Source organism: Phragmites australis, chromosome 20 (genome assembly GCF_958298935.1).
Source record: "Phragmites australis chromosome 20, lpPhrAust1.1, whole genome shotgun sequence".
In the NCBI taxonomy this organism is placed as follows: Eukaryota; Viridiplantae; Streptophyta; class Magnoliopsida; order Poales; family Poaceae; genus Phragmites; species Phragmites australis.
The window spans coordinates 8,357,767-8,372,410 of NC_084940.1; the positions used below are offsets into that span (position 1 = coordinate 8,357,767).

General features: G+C 47.5%; 1 protein-coding gene and 1 non-coding gene across 2 annotated transcripts; one reads left to right on the top strand and one right to left on the bottom strand.

The window, feature by feature from the left end:
• Positions 1-4,900: 4,900 nt before the first annotated feature.
• On the bottom strand, positions 4,901-10,284 carry LOC133901764 (very-long-chain aldehyde decarbonylase GL1-1). The gene is made up of 10 exons (XM_062343248.1): positions 9,671-10,284; positions 9,371-9,591; positions 9,048-9,280; positions 8,721-8,940; positions 7,760-7,881; positions 6,200-6,453; positions 5,988-6,095; positions 5,685-5,891; positions 5,436-5,546; positions 4,901-5,357 (listed from the first exon to the last, which is right to left on the bottom strand). The coding sequence occupies exons 1-10, from the start codon at positions 9,722-9,724 to the stop codon at positions 5,028-5,030; spliced, it is 1,860 nt and encodes a 619-aa protein (XP_062199232.1). The 5' UTR covers positions 9,725-10,284; the 3' UTR covers positions 4,901-5,027.
• Positions 10,285-13,534: 3,250 nt separating this feature from the next.
• On the top strand, positions 13,535-13,673 carry LOC133902594 (small nucleolar RNA Z247). The gene has a single exon (XR_009906922.1). It is a non-coding gene; the product is annotated as a small nucleolar RNA Z247 (small nucleolar RNA).
• The last annotated feature ends 971 nt before the right edge of the window (positions 13,674-14,644 follow it).

The window sequence follows — 14,644 nt, forward strand, 5'->3', positions numbered from 1 at the left end:
ATGTTACAAAAATGGAGTTTATTTTTCTGAGGGGTGAATGATAGAGTTACTATCCTTGAATAGCAAAAAAAATGATTTAATGATGAAGAGCATACCTGCAAAAGCCTCTAAACGCGCAAGAGACTCCCTGTTAAGAACAAACTGATCTGAGAACTCTCGAAATGAAGGCAAGTTTCTTACACGTACTGTATTGATCGCCTTGGATAACATCGCTCATATGCTGCTTACAAAAACTGTAGAAAAATGATAAAACAAGATTTGTCATATTTGCTGTTGCAACTGGAAGCTGATAAATGATGGCATGGATCATATTTCAGCCAAGGACCATTCCTACAAGTACAACTGTGGGATTCAAGGCCTTTTAGTTTTAACTATGGAAGATATATGCAACCTGACATCAACACACGATATAGAGATGTGATGATGACAGATTTCAGGACAGATCTTACCTTACTACAATCCTACTAATGAAGCTTCCAGGGCTAAAGCATCCATTTTGCCAAGATCTCTAGAGCTTTTCCACTTGCAGCAAGGTAGTGACCCTTGACTAGCCTTGATCAGGTCATCAGTAACCACTGTCCACTTACTACTCAGCAATAAAATTTACCTCCTCATGGGAACGCTTAAAAACCAGGTTCTGAAACCAAAATGCAATAGAATTGCAACAATGTTCAGTACATTTGGACACAGTGATAGAGTACACCATGACAGGAAAAAGGAAAATTACAGGCGTCCAATAGCTTATGATATCAAACATATCAGGTTTATGTTACATTCAAACTTCTAAGTTCATATTCTTAAAGTGGATAACCATCACTGCCCAGGAATTGTAGCAATGCCCCTGAAGTAAGTCTTTTTTAGCAACAGTCTCACCCACGCCTGTCTTCACATCACATATAAGTAAAGTTGGAAACAAAAAAAATGAATAAGTAAATTTGCACAATGTGGAGTAACAACAGTGCAAGATAACACGATGACACAATGGAAGACAATATTAGAATTAGAAAAAGCAAGCAAATGTAGTGAGCAGCAGAAGTATCACATAAAAGTAAAGTTGGAAACAATAAAACAATGTGTAAGTAAATTTGGACAATGCAGAGTAACAAAAGTGCAAGATGACACGATGACACACAGATGACATTATTAAAAATAACAAAAGAAAACAAAGATAGTGCAACAGAAAGTATTTTTTATTGGTAACTACCACCACACCATGTCGGTTGTCAATGCACTATTCCTACTGCCTTTATATAGACATAGGTCGCACCAACCATTCTATTCTACTGAAACATATGAAATGGATCTGGCACTTGCCTTTCACTATTTTCCAAATAAGTTGCAAAACAATTTTACCGACATGTTAAACATAAGTTTCAATATTCTTTGAAGTTTGCTAATCTTGTCTGTTCCAGTGATACTATTGTACTGCCCTCAACAAAAAGGAGAGCAAAACGATGGATTTACAGAAACGTTCTAACCTGCTGCCATTTTCTTACCTATACATGTGCAGCGAAAGGCACCTTAGTTTTCTATACTGTTCCAGCATCACATGCCTATGTCCAAGCAACTCAGGCATGCCTCCAAATCCTAGTAACAGGCTAATAGCCCTTACCTTGATGAGCCCACGTGCACACTAGAATAACCACATACAAGTACAAGTGAATTTTGGCAAAATTGAATTCATGTGTGTAAATGAATGAAAAAAAAAGACAGTATAAGTTGCAAAGAATACTCACTTAGATTGCGAGTGGGCATGCTGAATTGCCGACCACTATGGTCAGTGTGTTCGACATGAACGTCTCCAAGCGTATGGTTTGTCACAAGAGGCTTGAATCACCCAGTATGTAGCTTGCTAAACACTACCCTTCAAGACCAAAACAAATTTCAATCTGTTATTCTGTGGTTTGATATTTGCTTTCGTCAGCCCACTTTCTATTGGAGTACAGGGGAATAAACCTGCCTCAACGTTAAGATTCTCTCTTTAACCTATGCAATAGATAAACCATGACCTCATTATCAAACATGGAGGAACACATCAGATGCTACAACGAAAGACCATAGCAAGCTAGAAACTGTTTCAAACGCGCGAAAGAGTACGAACCGGCACGAGGGCAGGATGCAGAGGCGAGGCTGCCTGCGGCCGCGAGACCAGCGCGCGGCGGCTACCGGAGGGTTTGGCTCTGCCTGGGGCGGAGCCGTGGAGTTGGAGTTGGGCTGAATTCGTTTTGCAGGACCTCTCGCGTAGGATGGCTTGCAATTTTAGCGAATTTTTTATTTTTATATATTTTTAATTTTTAATAGTTAAAAATACATGAATGTTTTAAAAAAATATTGTAATAGATAAGATCTCGTCCTATAAACAGACGATATCTTATAGGACTCCTCTGTCTTTAAAAATCTAGTCCCGCGACTTATCACATTTCAGCTGGCAAGCGAGACTTCAATCTTGCCCAAACGGATGAAATCTGGCTCAGGATAGGCCCATTTTTTAGTGTATCTGTTCGAACGACATTTTTTAGTGCTACTTGGCGCGTGGCTGTGCAGGCCGTGCGTGGGCACGCGTGGGGGCCAGCCTTGCTACACACGCTGATACACGCTCGAGACCAGACACACACAAGCATGCATGCATGCATGCATCCGCCGACAAAAAAAAAAACGAGCACGTGAAGCCACACACAGATGAGAAATTGACCACCGCTTCCCTTAATAAATAAAAGGAAAAATTGGCCACCATATTTCTCTTACCGTCATGCGTGGGAATCCTGTTGATTTTTTTTTCTCCATCTACTGCCATACGCCCGCGGAGTACCTTCGAACAGTGCGCGCCAAAAGGAATAGCTCGATCAATAGGTGATATCTTTTGTGGTTTACTGACGTAAGATCTTAGCTATTCAGTGAACAAGAGCAAGATCTTACATGCTGAACAAATAAAATCTTACGAGCTCCGTTTGTCTATCGATTTTTTATTATCTGACAGGCGAGACTCATAAGGTATCGTCCGTTTATCGGTGATCTCATTCGATGAACAGACAACACTAATCTATTGTTGTAATTTTTAAATCGGACGTGTAAATTTAAAAATATTAAAAAAATAAAAACATATAAAAAAATCCAATTTTAGACAATGGAGATGGTCGGATTCGCCCCAGTATGGCAATGTCAAGGCATTTTTATTTTTATTTTTAAATCAAAAAATTGCAAGTATATACGTTCGTTATGAAATTTGTAGATCTAAACAATGTCTCCCGTTGTAATGGCAAAATAAAAAATGTTACGTTCGAATGCTCTCAAAATTTAAAATATTATTGAAATTATTATGAAAAAAATCAAAAAAATGTGATGTATAGAATGCTATCATCTATACAACTTATGCAATTGAAAAAAAAAAAGATAAATTTTAGGCGGCAAGTAGTATGTCAATCTTTTAACAGGCAACAGGAGTCTATATTACAATTTTTCAAAGCGGAGACATATATTTGCAATTTTTATTATAAAAATATAAAAATAAAAATTCCAATGTGAAACATATCACCGTGACAGTCCAAACGGAGGCCCAAATGAAATTGAGAAACATGTTCAAATGGAAGTGTGGTTGTACCGAACGGCAAAATATTAGATGCAAAAGGACTATTCAGCGCAATGGTGCAAAAGGAACAGATGGCAACCATCGGATCTGCATCCAACGTCCCAAAATATACATGGTAGACGGTATACCCCAATTTTACTTAAGCATTTTCGCAGAAAACCCCCTACGTGAAATCTCATTCCCGTGAAAAGCCCCTACGTAACTCCGTCATCCCCGATCTACTCGTCGACACCATAGCTGCACTCATTGTTGAAGTCCGCCGCCCACGCCGGGATCGACGAGTTGGACCCCACGCCGCTCCGATGGTGTCGGGCTGCGTGGCCGGCGTCCATGCCCACGTTCGCGTCCACGCATTCCGCGCTGACATCCAAGCAGTCCATGCATGCATGCATGTCCGCACCGATTTCCACCCTCACGCCTGCACCGATGCACTCGCCGTCCACGCCATTGGTGAACTCGTTCGGCTTACAAAAACTTACTGTGTCGAAATGCTGCTGTAGACGGCAACTTGGGGCTTGTGAGATGTACCAATTTAAAATGATTTGTATTTCTGGTATGTTGGCAGGGTGATCTACTGATCTGTGTACCAGTAGTCTTTGTTCATCGATAACACGCTCGAAATTTTGTAGGTGCATTTGAATGCACATCACCTTTTGCAGTGTACACTGTATAATGAGATGAATTGAAGCTTGCAAGGTTTTTCAGTGAGGAAACCTGATGAGCAGAGGGTCTGAGAGAGTACTTCCCTTTTATTTGTTTATCCTAGTTCCTTGCTCTGCCACCTCAAGGAATTTTCATTGACATTCACTGAAGACAAGACAGTACCATGCTTCAATTTTTCAACTCACTCATCAGTCATCACAAGCGACATTGAATACACAGAAGGCAGATCGCAATTAAAACTGAAATTTCACGTGCCTACACAATTCACATTGAGGACACCAAATACAATGTACATCTAAACCCTGAGACCTCGTATCTAACAATCAAACAATTCAAGGAGATGGTTGAGGTCGGGATCACCGGAGTCGTGTCCCAGGTCAAGCGACGTTGGATCGATGGGGACGAGAGCCGACTGAGGGTGGCAGCGAGGGCAAGTGGAGGAAGACGAAGAGGCAGGGGCACGCGAACGGAGAACGGGCTAAGGCCAGCAAAGGACGAGGATGATCCCAAGAAGAGCGAAGGATAGTTGTGGCAAGGGGGCCGTGGCCTCCTTGGCCTAACACATTTTATGTGTTTTATAGTGTATTTTTTTCTTGATTCAACAAATTTATGTATTTATAGTGTATTTTAAGTAGCAAATTGAGTCGTTGATGGACTGTGAAAAATAAGTGCCAAAGTTGGGCCGGGCCCATCTTGGATCGGCCCAATACATGCATGCGTCAGCCACCCGGCCGGCCGCGCTGGATCGGACGGATGGACGGATGGACGGGCCGATGGATTAGGCCGGCCGGAGCCCGTGCCTGAGCGCCGCCTCCCAGACGACGCCTATGCGGTCGACGTCGATGGCGCCCACCTCGTGGTGCGTGTACCCCTCCAGGAAGTGGACGACGCCGCCGGCGTGGCACGCGTGCACCACCCCGCGCTCCAGCGAGTACTCGCAGGTGCCGAGGCCCTGGACGTCCTTGGGGAGGCGCATGGCGGCGAGCTTGCCGTAGGTGCAGTCCCGCCGAAAGCCGATGATGGGTGGCACCACGAACTGGTGGAAGTGCGTGCCCGACGGCGCCCACCGCTGCTCCCGCGGCGACAGCCACTTCCCCACGATCCACGTCTGCAGCATCCATCAATTGGCGTCATCAATCGGTCGAGCTAGAAATCTTACTGATCACATGCATGCAGATACTAGTACCTTGCAGTGCTGCGCGGAGCGGTACTTGGTGACCTGGACCAGGTACTGCTGGAACTCCGCCGGCGCCTCCTTCTGTATCTTCTGGAACCGCTCCGTCGACAGCGTCATCATCTGCAACGCACGTACACAAACGTGTTGAGTTGGATCGATCGAGCGCAGGGTGCATGTCACGTACGTGTACGGGTTGTGATGATCACGATGCATGCATGCATGCGTGCGTGCTAGGTCCACTTGGTCATCAATATTTACCATGACGCGGACCCTCTTCTTGCACAGGTACAGCGCGATGGCCCTGCCGAGCTTTGACGTCGCGCCGGTGAGGAAAACCTCGGCCGTGCCCTTGGGGATCTCGTTCAGGATCACCGCCGCGGTCAGCGTGTTGCCGTGGACGACGCGCACCCGGAGGTCCGGGTGCTTGTTGACGAACAGCGTCCCGCCGCCGTTCAGTGCCTCGTTCTGCATATTCACCAAGCCATGCATGCAACACACCATCTTAGCTCCGGAGTCCGGATCAAGGAAACTTCCCCAACTGAATATGGCGCAACCACAAACCTTGTTGAGAGCTGCAAGGCTGAGCACCTTGACGCCCATCTTGTTGGCCCTGAGAATCGCGTGCTCGATCTGCTTGTTGATGCCGTCCTTGGCGAACGGCAGGAAGTACTGCAGGTAAAAGCGAGCACACATCAACCTCGTCTAATCAGAGCACCTGAAGAACCAAACTAGAATGAGTGAAAAAAAAAGGGAGTCATGAGATCCGTACAAACCTGGAAGCCGTATCTAGGGACGGCCCAGATCTGGTGCAGGCGACCGCGGAGGTTGTAGTTGGAGATAACGAAGGTCTTGGACCAGACCCACATCATGAGCATGACGAGGAAGGCGAAGGGCCACATGGGCAGCAGGAAGAGCTGCACGCCGAAGGGCGTCGACGCGAACGTCCGCAGCACGAACGTCACGTGCAGCGACTGCATCACGTCCACCACGTGCGCCAGGAACACGAACTCCGGCACCTCGTCCACCCCTGCATCGCACGCCCACACGAGTGATCAGACAGGCAGGCGTCGGCGTCAGGCTCAGCGGCGCGGCGCGGCGCGATCCGACTGCACTGATCTCTTCATCACACCAGACACCACGACGTCAACTACATCTACGCACGCATCACCAACGGCCGGCACGGCACTGCACATCACCGAGTTGAACTGATCCCTATCGTGGCTCTACATCGACGAAGCTACAAATGTCGTCTTCCTCGTCGGGTACGTTGATCACGCTTCCACCTCAAGTGTGTTCATGTGTTAGTGCTAGCGTTTTATGTTGATTAGACCAAAGTTTATGCAAACAATTGGCTTGTGTAGGTGACGACGACGACGTACGCGGCGCTCATGTGAGCGCCTTGGATGAGAACGAGTGATCAGGTAAGCTATGTGCTGATTGTGTTGCTGCAATCTTATCCGAGGAAAACGCGTACTTCGTGTCGCGCTTTCTTCGCCGGCATATGCTGCCGCCTACCACGGCAAAAGAGGCCAAGACTAGCCACGTTTCGTATCTAAAGCTTGCCGGGATTTCCTAGCAGCGGGCGGTTGTGCATGCATAACACGCCTACGTACTTAACCGTTACCAGCATGAGAAACTTGTTTTTGCCCGTGCTCCAACCAATATTGGTATCCAAATGTAACCATCATCGTTTTGTAACAAAAAAAAACAGCAGGAAAGAATTGCACTTTTTGGTGATATTTACTGTCTCAATTCCATGAGAAAAACTAAATATTCTTGGAAATTCAAATTTTACCAGTACTTATATATATTGACCCTCTGAAGTGCCTCGAGATTCATGCAAGAGACATTACAGTGATATGCGCTGGTGGTTTGAATTCTCAAATCTGCATAAATTGTGAGGAACAGCTGATGGTGGCGGTCGTACTAGCTAGTAGTGTAAAAGCCCTAAGAATTTCCCTATCTTTTTTACCAAAAGTATCCAACAGTCTATGGCTTACTTGATCATTAGCTATTGAGAGGTCAAAGATATATCTTCCGCCAACAGAAAAAGAATAAGTATTCATTTGATCTCGATCCTTATGGAGCGAAAAAGATGCTTAGTAGTGTAAAAGTCATGCTGAATATTTTCGTACCTATATATTAGTGCCTTGATTTGATTACAGTCTACAACTTTACGCGGCCTACAACTACAAGTAATGCTTAAGAAGAGACGTAGCTACTCACTAGAGCTCCAAATAGCCTTTAGACTCATAACTAGTCTGGTGTTATGCCATGGACCATTCCATAGAGAGACTAACCAACCAAATGATATCTTGTGAAGTCACGTTTACCTGCACTAGCCTGCTCCTGCATTTCCCAGGACTGGTCGTCGAGCGTGCTGCCCAGCAGATCGAACAGCGGCATGAACAGGCAGAAATTGGCCTCCCTCTTGGCGTGATGGATCGTGTGGTACCTGCACGCAGGAGTAGGCTCAGTAGGGACAGCAGCACAAGTCACACAAGTATCAACGCCGGTCGGAGCCCACGAGAGAATCAGGAACAGGCAAGAAAATATCAGTCGATCCAGAGGTGCTGCCAACAATTCGGTGGTTCAGTTGTCCTTGAGCACGTGATCTCAGAGAAGCAATCAGTGAGTATACTGGTGATGGAAGTGATGGGCAGGCTAGTTAGGAAGCTGAAGACAATGCAAGCAAATCAAGCTCTGCCTATCTCGTGTGGGTTCAAGTTGTACTTCGTGGACTGACAAGTACACCGTGCCTGATCACGTTCACTCCATATAAAGTTGGCATGGTTCTCATAACTCATAAAGCTCGAAATGATGCAACCATTATATATAAAGCCAAACGGCAGACTTTACGGATTGAGATCATCTGCATTGGAGAAGCTAATGCAGAGAGGCTACAGTTCTCTGCATTAAGGTGAATGTGCATCGTCCGATAAAAAAAACGAAGAGACTAGATCTGTTGCTACAGTAGCCTGTGAACAGTAAAGCACTTTTCTACAGTGTGTCACAGCACTGTTGCTGCAGTATTTACCACAGTAATACTAATTACGTAATGCAGGGTACTGTAGCTGTCGACTCATTATACTGTTCATACAGTGATTCTCTACATTAATCGTGATTAAGGCAGAGGATCCGGGTCCCAGACTTTACAGGGGAAAAAGATCTTGTCTTAATGGTGGTTTTGGTTGCACGTACTTATCAGTCCAATGAAATGTTGGAAATGGTTTCGAATTGTCGTCTATCACGGGAGTAGTGAAGACAAAACGTTTGGACATGAAAATCACGTACGTTGGGGTGTAGACGAGGTATCTGAGGACCGGGAGCGCCTGGAAGGGCGCGCTGGGGAACACCTCGACATTGCAGTGGCCCATGGCGCGGAGGAAGTCGAACCCGAGCACGTAGGCGAAGGCCACCGCCACCGAGCCGCACCCCGCGGCGCACGCGCCAGCGAGCGGCGCCGCCATGAGCGCGCCCAGCACCATGTTCTCCAGCGGCGTCGCGAACCCGGCTGCATATATATGTGTACGCGACATTAGGAGCCATTTTGATCATTCACCGTTCGCCGATCAGACCATGGAAAGGTAAGGCGAAGAGTTGTTGATCGCGATGGAGTACCTGTGAAGGGCTGGGGCACCTTGCTGGAGTGGTGCAGCGAGTGGTAGCAGGCGTAGAGGTGGCCGGAGTGGAACGCCCTGTGTGCCGCGTAGAACAGTGGCTCGGTGACCGCGACGTGGAGGAGGGCGGCGACGGCGAAGCCCCGGGCGTCCCAGAGCGGGAGGTGACGCAGCGACGGGAAGGCGTAGAAAGCCGTCGCCGCCATCAGGATTTGCAGTATCAAGAAGTTGTCCCTGGAACAAGAACACGATCGAGCGTTACGGCCTTGATCGGCAAGGAAAGAATGATTCAAGGGCATACAGTGGAGTGGCGTGTCTAATTACCAGTCCCACTCCTTGTCGATCTGCTCGAAGTCCACGCCGTCGCGGACGATGCGTCGCCGGCGGGTGGCGAACAGCATGTTGCTGAAGGAGCTCCAGAGCTGGTAGGTGAGCGCCCTGAGGCCGAACAGGACGAGCAGGAGGAGGATCCACCGGTCAGGGCTCGCGGCTTCCCACGCCCGCGACGCCACGGCCTTGCCGACCAGCGGCCCGTACAGGACGTACTGCACCGTCCAAGACACACGGAGAGGGATCAATCAAGCGATCGATCGATCAAGAGCCGATCGGCGAAAAGAAGCGCACCTTGTAGAAGCCGAGGTTATCCCATGGCCAAGAAGCCAAGAACGCGGCACCCATGTTCGCGCGTACCGGCAGACCGAGAGCTCAAGGGCTAGCAATTTCCTTGCCCCTCTCTCCCCTTCGTCTCAGTTCACCTCAGCCCTGCTCTGATCTGTTCTTCTCTGTTACTGTGCAGAGTTGTCTGGAGAATCCGAGCTAGAGGGAGCCGTGAGGGGATGGATGAATGAATCCTGTTTTGGTCACTCGAGTTGCATCGATCTGCATGGCTTTATACATGCAACTTGTTCGGCAAGGGTCGCCCGGGGAAGCAAATAGCGAGCAGGTAGGAAGGAAGCAGGGGAACAGGGGCCGGGAGGATCCAATCGAACAGTACCACCGGCCCAGCTCCCCCACCAGATGGAGTTAATAGGTAGGCACCACTGGAAACTAGAAGGATTGGGACGTGGCATATCGTGGCATACTGTCATGGACTCATCATAAAAAAAAAACTATTGTTGCCTCTCTTTGTTTAATCCCATGGCAAATGGCGAGCCTCCCGGTGAAGCCAATAGAAATCCGGGGCAGGAGCAAAGGCTAGTTCCATACGAAACGAAGGCGGCAAAGCTGTGTAAATAGGACGGCATTCCGGCCTTCCAAACTACGGCTGATCTTCACTCACTGTCTGCTGCCGTCTCCTGGCGTTGGGAAACGGCGGAGCGATCGAGACGGTCAAGCGCGCGGTTGCAGCAGAAGTAAACCACGCGCGGCTCCTTCAGTTCGTTCGCGCGCGCGCAGGTGGATCGATGAAGGCGAAAGGAACCGGCCACCACCACGGGCGAGGGCGGCGCGCAGCTGGTCGTCGACGACGTCGGCGCGCGTACGAGGTCGTTATGCTTTCCCGAGTGCACGGGTAAATGAGATCCGGTCACGTGTGCCGACGCTGAGAGCCCACCCGCTGGCCAGCCGGGCGGCCGGGCGGTCGGGGCGCGCGCGGTTGCATGCAGCATTCGCCGGCATTTATTCGGCACGCAGGCAGACCGACGGGACCGGAGCCAACTACCGCCTACCGGTGAAAGGGTAGGCGGGTCAGGAACCGGTTCATATCGGCATCGATGGGGCGAGCGAAGCTTTAAGCTTCAGAAAATAGTGGCCAGCAGTTGCCGGCCCTGGCTACTTTGTTAGTTAGAAATAAAATTGTGTTCGGTTTAAGAGAGATTCGGTCACAGGTTATAGATGGAGATAGATCAAACTAGTCTAGAGATATGGAAGTATCTAGGCAAATCAATTTGTATTCGAATCTGATCCTGAGACCGATCTCTTCCCGTCTATAACTCTTGCCGTGTTTTGCCGGCCTATATCACCATGCAATCGCAGCCTCTACGGAGGTAGAAACGCTTCGGCCAAATCGCACATGCTATCAAAACCTCTCCTCTACAAACACATCTATGGCGACAAGCAATGGTCCCTCGTCTTCCCTCTCTAGCCTTGCCATGCTGAGAAATCAAGCGGATAAATATCTTAATTGATATGTGATGAGTTATTAATAATGCTTGAGTTGAGTTAAATTTAGTTAGCATATATTTGTTGATGCTTGTTTTTTTCATAACTAACTTGAGTTGAAGGAGAATGAAATTGAAATGATTTTCTCTAAATTCAGGTAATTTGTTCTTACCATATTATCCGGTGCCTAGAAAATTGGCTTAACCGAATGATCTAGTATTGTGCTGATGCTGACGTCGGTACTCACCGGACAGTCTGTTGATGAGCTGTGTGAGCACTAGAGATTACACCGGAGATTTTCTTGTAGAGAGGGTGAAATTGGGGAGTCTTATGCAGTGATACTCACTGAAAGGTACGGTGTGTACAGGGTTGAACCAGACTAATCACTAGACCATTTCTTGCAAAGAGATTGGAACAGTGTGTTCTGGTAGAGATGAAGGCACCAGATGTTTCAGTGACAAGATAGTGAATACCGGAGCAATGCACCAAACATTTTCTTGTAGAGACGAGATTCTTCAGTACACAAAGGAGTTAAGACTCACCAGATGGTCTGATGTTCAGAAGCATAACACATCGAAGCATCTGGTGTTCACAATTTCTACAGGATGTGCTTTCATTTGAAGATTTTTGTTTTGAGCTAACCTAGAGATAGTTTGAAGTGGGAGAAATATGTTTGCTTGTTTTATAGTATGCAGGTGATGGATGCAATTTGATGGTCGACGGTGAGATAATTAGAGTCAAGCAGGAGGCTTGGTGCCAAACGATAAAGGAGACCGAGCGGAGTCAAGGGTGATTTTAGTGGTACACGCGAAGGTCAAGCAAATCATGGATAGAGAAGGATGAATACGGCGTGTTGACAAAGTCAAGCGAAGGGGATGTCGGTGTAAGTGACAAGGCGATCCGAGAGATCGAGAGCGGGAGAGACTTGACGAAGGTCAAGATCGTAAAACAGAGTACACGTGTTGACATCGAAGCGCTTGATTAAGACAAAGCAAGTGACAGCTAGTCACTTTTTGAGAAGCGTGCTAGGGTTTCATGATTTAGCCATAAAACCCAGGAGGACTGGAGAGTCACATGGCATCATTGCGAAGCTTGCGTCAAGGTGAAGCAAAGTCTTGGCCGTTCGATGAAAGGAGCGAAATTTGGATGAAAATGTCCCGGTGGTAGGTAGAAGTGCACTACTAGTGAAGGATATTTTGGAACAAGGAAATTTAAGGGCCAAAAAAACTCCCAGGGGCTATAAATAGAGGGGTAGAGCTGTGAGAGTTTTGTGCCAACCATTTAAGAGCCTTGTGATAGGTTTTGGGGGAGGGAAGAGTGTAGACTTAATCTTAGTAATATGCTAGAAATTTTGTGTGAAAAACAATTTTGTAATCTGTTAAAAACAGGGCCAACTTATGTGCTTAATGAATATTATTTCCTTATATGAGTTTGTATTCATCTCCTTCTAGTCTCCTTCTTTTGTTTTCCTTGCCTTCAGTGTAAGTTTTTTGATTTTCTTGTTGATTTTCGTTTTTACCTTTAAGCTGTGATTTTCAACCTTAGGAAGTTGTTCTTCTTGTTGTTAGAGGCAGAAATGTTCATATACTCATGTATTTGAGAGGGTCTAGAAACCCCTTACCTTTAGACCATCACTTGGAGAGTTACTTCTTTTGGTGACTATCTTTTTGTTTTATTCTTCATTCAAGTTTGAAGTTTTTATATTCAAAGACACATAAAATGGTCTTGAATAGAGCATATGATTCATATTATATTTGTGGAGTCATGTTGTCTTGAAATTTTTTTCTTGCTTTGTCTCTCTAAAGTTTATGCTTCTATTTGTGCGTTTTTTGAGGGGTGTTGGGTGAACAAGGAGTAGGCTATTTATTTTGTAAGAAATTTGTAGGGCGTATATTCACCCCCCCCCCCTCTAGTCGCCTATCTCGGTCATACACATGCAATCGCTGCTCGGTCATCCGGTTACAGAGAAGCTCACGAAGAACAAACACCCCTGTGGAAGGCGCATGTCATTTTAGCCATGCATGGCACGCAACTGGAGAGCCATCTTGACGGCACTGATGCTCCTCCTTCGAAGGAGCTCGACGTCTAGGAAGATGACAAGATCACCAAGACGCCGAACCCAACATACGCAAGATGGATAGCCTTGGACCAATAAGTCCCTAGCTATTTGCTGTCCTCTTTGTCTTGGGAGGTCCTCACACAAGTGGTTGCGATGAGAACATCAACACAAGTTTGGAGAGCTATCGAAAATATGTTATCCTCGTAGACGTGTGAGCGGTCAGTGAACACGCGCATAGCGTTGGCTACAACACATAAAGCAATATGTTAATTGTTGAATATGTTAGGAAGATGAATGCGCTAGGAGGTGAGATGGCGTCTGTAGGCAAGCCTTTGGATGACAAAGAGATGGTCTCATGTATCCTCACTGGCCTCAACATTGACTTCAATCCAATCATGTCCGCGATCGTTGCACGCATGGAACTAATCTCAGTAAGTGAATTGTATGCTCAGTTTCTAAGATTTGAAACTCGGATGGATCTTCTTCAAGGAAGTTCTTAGTCATTTGCCAATGCCACATCTCATGGTGGATTCAACACTCACGACTGAGGTGGACGTGGGCGAGGATGGGGCAATGAGGTGACTGGGACGCTGTCGGGCACGCGAGGCAAATAACCCTTAGATGGGAAGGGTCGGGGTGGGAGAAATAGTGACAACAAGTTCATGCAACAATGAGCGACGGTTGTGCGGTAGGGTCACTGCTGAAGATGAGAAGAGGCTGGTGGCGAACAACGTAGAAGCAGAAAACAGAAAGAGAGGGGGAGGGGGGGGGGGAGAGAGAGAGAGAGAGAGAGAGAGGTTGAAGCCAACATGTCGTGCATCCGATGGCAATCGAACTGCTCTGGAACATTGACTTAAATGATCCTTGATTTCAACCTTAGGAAATTTAGCATCGCCCTAATTATTTGTTGTGCTATTGAACCATGAACAACTTTTCCTCCCGCGATTATTCCAAAGATACCCTAACACATGCATTTGCACAATGGTACGGACGTAGGGCTAGAAATAAAGCTAGAGGCACGCGAGCTAGCTTGAGCTCGTCTTGGCTCGTCTTGACTCGACTCGGCTCGGAGGCTAAATGAGTCAAGCCTGAGATGCCTCCCTAGCTCGATGGCCTAACGAGCCGAGCCCGAGCTGGCTTGCTAGTCGCTCGTTGGCTCGACTACCGACCTAGCCCATCAGCCCACAGGCCACAACAGAGCCCACATAGCAGGCCATAGGCCCACAACTCAGTAGCCTAGCCTGTCTCCTAGAGAGGCTCAGAGGCAGAGAGAGACGCCGCCTCTCCCACCATCGTCGCCGACTCTCCACTCGCTCGCTGCCGTCATGCCGCCACGACCCACCGCATCTTCTGTTGAGGTGTCGACCGACCACATCTCCCGTTGAGGGGCCGGAGGCGCCGGCCCATCATGCCGCTGCCTTCTCTCCGCTCGCCCGCTG

Bases quoted from the DNA above. Each gene is read 5' to 3' on its own strand.
- LOC133901764 (XM_062343248.1), bottom strand. From the start codon at position 9,724: ATGGGTGCCGCGTTCTTGGCTTCTTGGCCATGGGATAACCTCGGCTTC. The intron at 8,941-9,047 runs GTACTCCATCGC...ATATATATGCAG, and splicing joins GGTGCCCCAGCCCTTCACAG to CCGGGTTCGCGACGCCGCTG. The intron at 6,454-7,759 runs GTAAACGTGACT...CGTGCGATGCAG, and splicing joins GCAGGAGCAGGCTAGTGCAG to GGGTGGACGAGGTGCCGGAG.